The sequence below is a fragment of the Crocodylus porosus genome, unplaced genomic scaffold, assembly GCF_001723895.1.
Source record: "Crocodylus porosus isolate Cpor-Errol unplaced genomic scaffold, CroPor_comp1, whole genome shotgun sequence".
In the NCBI taxonomy this organism is placed as follows: domain Eukaryota; kingdom Metazoa; phylum Chordata; order Crocodylia; family Crocodylidae; genus Crocodylus; species Crocodylus porosus.
Genome location: NW_017728909.1, coordinates 24460913 through 24471367, shown reverse-complemented (window position 1 = coordinate 24471367; position 10455 = coordinate 24460913). Strand labels below are relative to the sequence as shown.

Below are 10455 nucleotides of genomic sequence, written 5' to 3'. Positions count from 1 at the left end.
GGCAGGATTGGGGGCTGGGGCTGGGGTGCTGCTCAGCTGGGGTGGTGCATAGGGCCTGGGTCCCAGGGCCGGGGCAGAAATGCACAGCCGTAGGGCCAGGCTGGAGAGAAGGACAGAGCCATGGGTAGCTTGTCTGGGAGATGTCGGGGGGCATGTATCCTGCTGTTGCATCAGGAAAAGGTGGCCACCCTAAGTGGGAGTGAAGATATGAAATTGGAGTTATCATAGAATCACAGAAAATTAGGACTGGAAGGGATCTCAGGAGGTCATCTAGTCCAACCCCCTGCTCAAAGCAGGACCAATCCCAATTAGATCATCCCAGCCAAAGCTTTGTCTAGCTGGGTGTTAAAAAGACAGAGAGAAGAAGGGGTGGTTCACTTCAACTAGCCTTTCACAGGCCTTGTAGCTTCACTATTTCCTTGTGAATAATTCTGAAAATCACTTGCAGTTTGAAATATATCAGTCCTTGATTGTGAAGTCCACTTGAATGTAAAGCCACTTGTGTATACATAATACTCTGGGATGAACATTAACTGTTATCAGACTTTGTTACTGTAATAAATGTGGCTAGTTATTACTTTATCCTTGATACATTATTTTAATAATAGGAACAGTGCCTTGTTGGGAGAGCTCTGTAATCCCTCTTGTGCCCACACATGCACACAATATAACCAAATGCCTGCAATGTTATATTCCCATAAGTGCTTACATTTCAGATGCGCCTGAAAAGTCTTGCACAGGTCTAAGTCACATGTTCACAACACCTTATCTATGTCCAGGTCAGTTTTTGGCATTATTAGAATTTAGTGATTTTTTTTTTACACTTACCCTTTTGAAAATCCAGGTCCATGCTCATTCAGATCTAGCAGAGTGAGTTCTTTTTCTTGAAGATGCTCCAAGCCACAGCTCTGATCCCACTGCTTTTTTGCATCCAGACTGGCTTGCCTGACCAGAATCCTGCTGAGAGTATGTGCAGGCGAGCCCCTGTCCCCGTATGCAGTGACTTGCAGGATACTGTGCTCAGTGATCTATGATTTTTAGCCACTCAGTTTTTTTATTTTAATTTTTTTTTTCAAAAGGAAGATTTTTCTTTGATATTGTAACTCAGAAACAATTGAAGGACCTTAGTTTTAAATGGACACTGAGCTTGGGATATGTAAAAAAAGAGAAGTGTCCCGAGAGTTTATCAGAATATACCAACTTAGGGCTGTAATGCAGCCCTTGCTACCAGGATGCATATGTGTATGTTTAGCCAGTGAAATCCCAGAATGCTGTATTTAAATACTGTGTATTTTTGTGCACTCAGCCCCCTCCGAGCGGACCCCAGAATACAGACTGCAGTGCCTGCTGTCGTGGAGATTTTGGAATGAAACTCTATCAAGGGCCACCAGGACCTCCTGGACCTGCTGGGATGCCAGGTAAAAATGAAATTCCAGATGCCTCGGTGTTCAGTCTAACTGCAGACTGGGTTCAATGAAGATCAGAGACCAATCCTAGCATCAGAATGGGGATCTGTGTCCAAACTTTTTAGCAATTGGGGTTGAGATTTGGATTCAGGTTTTAGGTTCCTCTGCTTGTGTGTAAAGTGTAGCAGCCATTTTTTCTCTGGGCTCAGTTATGGAAATTCATTTTTTTTGTTCATTTTTGTTGCTTCCCTTCAAATAAAATAAAATAACCCTTTAAGATTGGAAAAAAAAGTCTCTAGTGTATGGAAAACGTGACATAATTGAGGTTAGAATTTGGTCTGGTGCTTGCTGTGGAAAGACAGGCAGCTCTTAAAGGGGTAAAGATAATTAGGCAGTGGAACTGATATGGCAGTTGCCTTCAAGAATTTGAAATTGAGTCGAGTCATAAAACAGCTGTGTAATATAAGTGAGTTATGGTTCGGTTAGCTTGCCTCATCCTCTTGACCGTTTGCTTTCATTCTCTCCCTGCAAGTTGCTGATGGTAATGGGTATTCTTCACAGCAAACCCGAAAATCTTTCTTGCAGTTGGCTGTTGATATTCCAGTGTTAACAGTTTCCAGTAACTGTTAGATCTGTGACACACTGTGCTGTATACAGTTGTTTAAATAAGCAGCTTTGGATGGCAAAAAAATGTAGAAATAACATGTTACTTAGACATTTTTGGCATTAGTGTGTTTTAAGGAATAAGATTTATTAAGTGAATCAGCCATCACCAACCCTCTACTCTGTGTAAATACTGTACTTAGGGGGAATATATGGGAGAGAATTTTACTACAAAAACATAATTTTTTTAGTTATGGAAAGTAACCATGAATATTTGCTGTACTAGAAAAAGGCATATAATATTCGCATTATCCCTTCTTTCCACTGCTGCTACTCAGGGTGGTTTAGTTTTTCAGACCTGTATTTTGCAGGATAGACCTGTTATTGCTGTCATCTAATGAGAAACTACAACTCAGCCAAATCCAGGGCAGACTTGTGGACTGTGCCACACCAGCTAAGGCAATGTGGTTTCATGGACTTGGTAATGACTCCATGAAATTTGAACCACTGACGCCAGTAGGGGTTACAGATGTATAACTTAGGGAAGACCCAGGGGGGTCAGATTCAGAGCTGGCTTACATAGTATGCCAGGGTGGTTAACTTGTGGTGCACATGCCAGTAGTGGCACAGACAACCTTCGCATGCAGCACATGGCAGATTGGGGCGGGAGATCTCAGCACAGGGCAAATAGCTCCAGGAGGACAGGGCAGGAAGCAGAAAGCAGGGCAGCAGGTTGTCTGGGAAGGGATTGGAGTGGCACCCTGGGAGGGTACAGAGCTTAATTTGTGTCACACATGCCAAAAAAGTTGGCTCCCACCATCCTATGCAATCCCAGCAGGAGCATGTAGAGCTGTACTGACTGTTTATTTAGTCTTATCCAGTATTATTACAGAGCCTCAACCATAGGAAGGAAGGAAAATATGGTCTAGGAGTTAAGGTGCTAGGTCAGGTGTTGGGAGACCTCAGTTCATTTTCCTGATTTAACAGACTTCTTCCATGACCTCAAACTCACTGAGGGTCAGATTTAATAAAGGATTTAGGTGCCTAGAATGTAGGTGCTGCACTACCTAACTTTAGGACTAGGTAAAGACCGTCAAAAAGCCTGAGGATGTATCGGTTTAGTCTTTGCAGGTTAGTCTAAGATGCACAGATTCAATTGAAACAGAAGTGAACAGACATTTACCTTTGATTCAGGAAATGTAGCCACACACCTGCAGTGGCTCAGGCCAGAAGTTGGGGGGTGCTAGAGCATGGCTCTCTGGCTGTGTGTTCACTTCCTCTTCCTCCAGCCCCCAAGGTCTCTGAAACTTGCAGTCCAGAATTACAGCAGCAGGATTCTGCAGGGTTGCTCATCACTTCCTCTCCCTGCTCCAGGTGTTTCTGGGATTTGTAGTCCACAGTTAGAGCCAGCAGTAAATTTGAGCAGGAAAAGGGGTGTTTAACCCACCTCCCTGGCCCCAGACCTCAATTGGGGTTTGCTGGGGGGAGCAGCCCCCCGCCTAGACTCTGCTGCATCCCCAGCCGACCTTGCCCCCTCCCTCCCCTGCTCTCTTGTCAACCAGCCCTCACTGCTCCAGCTAGTGACCAGGGGGGTGGGGCCAGCCCTGTTCTCTGGAGCAGACAGCAGAGCTCAGCCCAGGGCTGGAAAACATGCTGGGGGACTGTGATTTAACTTGAACCAAGGAGGGGTCTGGGTCAGAAGTGTCATAAACCAGTTTGACCAAAATAAGTTAAGTCTGAAACATTCAACTGGGTTTATCTTAAACCAGTTTCAGCCATTTTGAAACTGGTGTATGTGCACTGATCTTCTGTTCTGTTTACAGGTTTAAACCAGTTTCTGATCACTTAAACCGGTTTATGTGTAACGGTGTGTCTCTAGCCTAGAGGCACTTGCCATCTACAGTGAATCCAGAAGTGAGGTACCTTGGCTCCAGGTTAAGTGTACTGAGAAACTTAGATACTGCAAAATGGGATCCAGAGCAGCCACCATGCTCAAATTGGAGCTGCAAAGAGAAAGTACTGAGGACAGGAGTGTACCTGAAACCCCACCTCCTTCTGAGACTTAGATGCCTTTGGGTGCTGCAGGGAAGAACCTTCAGTGCATTTGAGAACCCAGCTTGGAATCCTCTCCTGAGGGTAGGCATGTGCCACCTCTCTTTGGGCTTGTTCTTTTCTATGGTGGATACCTCCTGGTTAGAGGAGTTGCCTAGGATGTGAGACACACAGGTTTAATTCTTATATCAACTGACGGCCCCTAACCACAGAGCTATATCTGTTAGGAGGTGCCCTGCCAGCACCCCTTCTGTTGAAGCTGGGCCACTGGGCAGAATCGAGTGCAAAATTTGTGGGGACAGAGAGAGTGAATGAATGCAAAAGGAAGTCTTATTTTATAGCCTAGTGGTCAGAATACTCAGCAGAGGCAGGGAGCTCTAGGGCATTTATACACATGCTCTGGGAGTGGGGTGGTGTGGCTTTAAGTAGAGTGGCTCTCAGAGCCTCTCTAATTAAAGTGCCCGGAGTGTCTTGTTTATCACCTCCCTGTGCTTAAAAATGGTGGTGGGGCATTTTATCTAAAGCTCATCAAGTGAGCACCATGCACCATTTTTCAATGTGGGGATGCTGATGCATGAGGCGCTGGAGGCTGCTGGAGCGCAGTAATTACCATGCTCCAGCAGACTTGATCAATCAAGTCTTCTCTGATGCACCGTAATTACAGCGTGTTGAAGCAGCCTGGCTGTTTGTGTATAGGTGCCTCAAAGTTCTGGTTCTTGTTTCCAGGATGGCTTCTATACTTGGCATAATACAGTCATTGTGGGAGGAAAAGGCTGAATTTATCTACAACTGGGAAGGCTTCTGTTTGTTACTACAACTGTTTATCCACACTTTTTTTTTTTGCATCTACTAATGGGAATACTGTCCTAATGTGATTCCCTCCCCAAACTTTTTAAAAATTGGATTATAAGAAGGACTCTGTCATTTTAGTTTATGTAGAATAATCCCGTCCTGCTGTTTCTTTTGTTTTTATGTATGCTTTTTTGTAATTTTGGTTCCAATCATTTTTTTCTTTCTGCATTATGGGACACTTCTTAAATGGCCTCTTCTCATGTATATATGCAAAAGCTGCACATTGCAATTACATTTTTCCCCAACCAGATGGTGTTTGTAAATTTCTGATTTTAGTATGTATGAGTTATGTGTATGTACTTGAATAATTACCCCATGGCATCTTTTCTTTCATTGATATTTCTGTTTCCTTTCTCCATCTGATATACTAAATGACATTGGCAGTCTAAGAAAAACTACATTTACATTTAACCCAATTTCTTCTAAGAGTGTTTGTGTGTTCTTGATCTAACATAGGGGTGGGCAATTATTTCAGTTGGAGGGCCATGCCCTCTCTGCACCAGGAGCACCAAAATATGGGAGGGACATGGCATGTGACCGCAGAGAGCGGGTGTGAGGGGCATGCCCTGCCCTGTGGCCACATGCTGCAGCTGGCAGGTGCTGCCGGCATCCCCCTGCCTTCTCCCCTTGGGGCTGCCTGTGGCCATGCACCTGCCCTATGACCCCCCTGTGGCCCACAGCTAGCGGGCGCTCTCCATGTGGAGGGTGGCATGGTGCATGGTGGGGGCATGGAGTGCGGGACCACAGGGTGCAGTGAGGGGAGTTGGCGGGGGGCGTGGACAGCACCCGCCAGCTGCAGTCTGTGGCCATGGGGTGGAGTGCGCTGCCCTGCCTGCTCCCTGTGCGGCACCCTGCAGTCACACCCCCCTCCCCGCCCCCACATGTGGAGCGTCAGCCCAGGCGCATGGCCGTAGGGTGCCATGAGGGAAGCCGGTGCGGGGACCACGCCCTGCATGAGGGGGAGGGGATGTGAGGCATGGCCACAAGGGCAGTGGGCAGTGGGGTGTGGGCAGTGCCCACTGAATGCAGCACACAACTGCAGAGTGGGGAGCGTCCCCCATGCACGCTTACTGCACAGCAGCCAAGCACTCCCCCACACCCTTCCCTGCACTGGAAGATGGCTGTGGGTGGCGGGACATGTTGGGGGGCAGGGCACGCAGGTGGCTGGGTGTGTGTGTGTGTGGTGTGCGGCTGGGTGGGTGGGTGGGTATGCATGGTGTGTGGTTGGGTGGGTATGTGGCACATGAGTGTATGTCTGAGGTGTGATGGGGGTGCCTAGGGCTGGACACAGAGGTGGGTTGGGGGGTTGTGTGTGGCGGGATGTGGAACAGTGGCAGCACTGGGCAGTGGGTGGTGGAACTCTGTCCTTGCCACCTGCTTGTCATTCTTGATGGGTACTTTGCTAGTAGCTCAAAATAAAGTCCTACTTTTGTATATTGTGTGTGGTGGGTGTGGTGTGTGAGTAGGGAGCTGGATGTGTGGGGAATTTGTGGGGGTATGTGTATGCGAGGGCTGGTATATGCATGTGTGGGGGGCTGCTTGTATGCTAGGGCCAAGAAGCTGGCTAGGTGTAGGGGAAGGGAGGGAAGAAGAGGGAGCAGGGGGTGCATGCAGCAGTGTTTAGCCCAGGCAGGGCAGTGCAGGTGCAGTTTGCTCCCCCCCACCACTGCCTGCCCCATATGGTCCACAGCTGCCCTTGTGGCACTCTGTATGGGGCTGACTGCCACCCGCTCCCACCCAGGGCAGCCCATGTTGTGCTCTGTCCCTCAATGTGGCCTGGCCCTGGCCAGTGCATACAGTTTCCCAGCAGGACTGCTCCCAGTGAGTGAATCACCCAGGTACTTCTCAGGTCCCCCTGCCTCACCACTCCAGTTGGCAGATACCACCCCCTAATCCTTGACCTTTGCCACCAGAAGTCCTTCCCCTGGTCCCCTGGAAATACCCCTTTCAGCAGGGGGTTTTATCACCTTGGAACCAGAAAAATACTAAATTATATTCTAAAAATCAAACACGTACTACAACATACATTAATTTCATTTCAAAAACTATTTTTGTCTTGATTTACATGTGTTTGTATAGTGTACAGTGGTATAATAGTTTAAAATTAAGTCTTACTCTTGTATGTTGTGGAAGGGTGTGGGTGCACGTGTGGGGTTTGTGGGGAGATGGATAGGCAAGGGGGCTTGGATAGGCAAGGGGGCTTGGGAGTGTGTACGTGGGGTGGGGGAGCATGTGGATGTGTGGGTGGTTGGGGAAGATTGTGGCATGTGTGGAGGGGGAGGGTTTCCTCACAGCCTGCCCTCTCCCACTCCCCCTATGGCAGGCAGAGCCCCTGCCATTACTGCTCCAAGTCCAGGCTCTGCTACTCCTGCTCCTGGCCCCAGGGGGCCCCATGCTGCCACTCACAATCACTTCCCCCCATTTGTCACTGCTGCCCTTCTCCTGTCACTCCCCCCCTGCTGCTCCTGCCCCTCCCCCCCATTGCTCTAGCACCACATCCCAGCTGCTTCTGTGGTCCTGGCGCTGCAGCCAGGAACCATGTGGGGCTGGAGCGGCTGGCCAGCAGATGGGCAAGAAAGGGGGGAGTGGGAAAATGTCTGTGGAAGGTGAGGGGAAGGGGCAGTGAGTGGGCCTGCAGAGCACAGCAACAGCTGGGCAGGAGTGCGGGGCCTGAGTTGGTGTACCTGGGGTTGTGGTTGGGGTTGGGTGGGGTGGGGCTGGGCTGGCCTTACTGCTTCAGCTGCTTAATCCTGCTGTTGGCTCTCCCTGGGTCCTACTACCACTGGCTCCTGTCATCTTTGACAGGCAGCCATGACAGATAAATCTTAATTGTCTAAATTTTTTAGGGGTCCCATGGGCCAGAAAGAATGGCCTGGCTGGCCACAGGCTGTATTTTTCCTTCCCCTGCCTAGCCAGTTCCCAACCCATCTGACCATGGACTCTGCCAGCCCAGAATCCCCCAGTTTTTTTATAAAAGCATCATGGAAGAACTTACTGAAGGCCTTTTTAAGACCCAAGTATATGACATCAACCATGTCTCCCACATCTAATCGATTCATGACTTGATCTCTCAGTGTCGGGGCCCAACAGTCAGCATGTTGTTGACCCTGGTTCTGGCACAACCCCAGGTCACACTGGACTCTGAGTCCCTGGCATTTGACTTGCCAGTGCTGGGAAAACTTGGGATGATGATCCAGGGCTCCCCCTTCATGGGCAAGCATAACGGGAACAATTGGGGTCTTATCCCTGATCTGAAAATTGTGCCTGATCTGAAATGTGTGAGGCTCAAATCCCACGGTGCCTTTAAATAAATGTGTGCCAGGAGTCTCAAAGAATGTGCCAGTTCCTTCACAAGTACCTAGTCAGCCTGAGAAACTATATTCTGAAATGTTAGGCAGAGCTGGCTGAGTTGGCTGACCTGTGAGAGACTCCTCACAGGTTACAGTACTTTCTGCCCAAGTCATTTCTATTTGTGCAGACAGGTGGCAAGCTGCTTTTTTGGATTAATTTGAGAAAAGTGGCCTGCTTCTGCATGTGTGCTGAACTGCCCCATACTGGGCAACTACATGCCTAGCTCCTGTCTAATTCTGACTGGGATCTAAGTTCCTTAAGGAGGCTGATAAAGCAGGCATGCTCAGAGCATGCCCAATACATATTAGCAACATAAGAATACCTGCAAAGTGTAGTTTTGGCAATTCTCTTCTTAACACATACCTAGAGGAGAAGGAGGACATGCCCAATTTTAAAAGCACTGTGTAGTGGTTACAGTGCTTGCTCAGGAAGTGGGAAATCTGGTTTCTATTTCCACCTTCACCTAGAGACCTATATCTCCCACCTCCTTAATCAAAAGACTGGGCAACTTCCATCCTTCTTGCTTAAGCTGTTTCACTGTGCAGGATGGGAGACAAGGTACAGTGGGCTGGACTGAGTTGGAGAAAGGGCAAGCAAAAGACTGACTCAATAGTCCAGTGTCAGAAGCACACATCTGGGATGCCAATGACTACACAATACATAGTGCATAGCCAGTGGTTGGAGAAGGGACTGCTACCTGGGATTCCTCTCCCAGCTCAGTATACTGATCATTAGGCTTCATGCTTCCACTAACTCTCTTTTTTTCTGGTCCCATGAATGTTGTATTACTACACAGTGAATCAGCTTCAGCAGGAGGAGTGAAGAGAGCCTGCACCTAGAGCAGTGTGTAGCTGGGTTGTTATGTGCTCTCCTGGGAGGTAAGAAATATGTAGGTTTGAGCCCCAGTCAGGATAAGGCAGAAATTGAACTCAGGTCTGAATGAATGGTCTGGACCCTGGGTATTTAAAAAAAAAGAAGTCAGTCCTACTGCCTCTTCTGGCCAAGCTCTAAATGAAGCAATTTATCCTGTCCTTTTCTTTCAAAGAATGGATCTAGGCACATCTTCTCAGGAGTGTATACTGCACCCCTAATATGGAGTGCACTGCTTGCTCCTCTAAGTTACCTACGTCAGAAATGTATTGGGTTTATTCAGGTACACATCTATCTTCAGCGTTCCCTAGTGGTTAGCTCTGAGATGCTGCACAGACACCGTGCAAGGTTTTTGGATCACCCTTCTGAGGATGCTTGACACAGATCAACTTCCTTGGTTGCTCAAGGAACAAGTCACCTTTATACTGAGAATAGGATTTGTTTGGCTTGGGGGTGGGAAAGGGCAGTATCCTGTCAAAAATTGTTTAAGTATTATGATTATGTATTGCATAAATCAAAATTGATTATGTATTACATAATTGTATTGGGACTAATCAGAATACATTGATTATTTTAAGGAAATCATGGAAACAATGGAAATAATGGAGCAACTGGCCATGATGGAGCCAAAGGGGAGAAAGGAGACAAAGGGGACCTGGGACCAAGGGGAGATCGTGGCCATCATGGACCAAAAGGAGAAAAAGGTTATCCAGGGATTCCACCAGAACTCCAGGTACAATATCTTCACTATGGATCTCAAACCAGTAGTCTTTACTCTTGGGGTTTCATTTCTCAAAATCAGCCCACAGTTACTAGAATACAGATATATGCTGGTCCTTTGAATATAAGATCTAGCTTTTAAAGTGAAAGACTCCTTTTAAAATGGCCTGCATCTTAAACTGGAGGGGAAAAAAATAAGCAGAAAGCTCTCACAGGCTTCACAGAGATTGTATCCTTGTGTCTTTTTATTTGATTTTTTTTCTTAAAGTGAGATCAGAAAATTTATGCATCTTAAATTCAAGGGCATCTTCTGTTTGAAATAATACAGTAGATCAAACCCACATATAAGTTAACAATAAAAAGAATAGTGTAAAGTTTTTCAGTTTGGAAGTCAAATTCCTTCAAGTTCTTTTTCATTCACCATGTCTGATACCATGCAGTAATCACCAGGTTCAATAAACATAGGCATATATGAATAAAAAGATCGTTGGGGAAGCACTGAGGACCCAGAGGGGAAGGGAGCCAGATGTCCAAGGTGAGTGGTTGCTCCTTAAGGAGACGATCCTCCATGCCCAAAGGGAAGTAATCCCAACAAGGGTCA

At 47.4% G+C, this 10455-nt stretch overlaps 1 protein-coding gene across 1 annotated transcript in view; it reads left to right on the top strand.

Moving 5' to 3' along the window:
* The window catches only part of C1QTNF3 (C1q and tumor necrosis factor related protein 3), a 30785-nt gene that overhangs the window by 7508 nt on the left and 12822 nt on the right, over positions 1 to 10455 (top strand). The window contains exons 2-3 of the mRNA XM_019531931.1: positions 1307 to 1418; positions 9713 to 9867. Of these exons, the coding sequence (XP_019387476.1) occupies positions 1307 to 1418; positions 9713 to 9867 (267 nt within the window). The remainder of the gene's footprint in view (positions 1 to 1306; positions 1419 to 9712; positions 9868 to 10455) is intronic.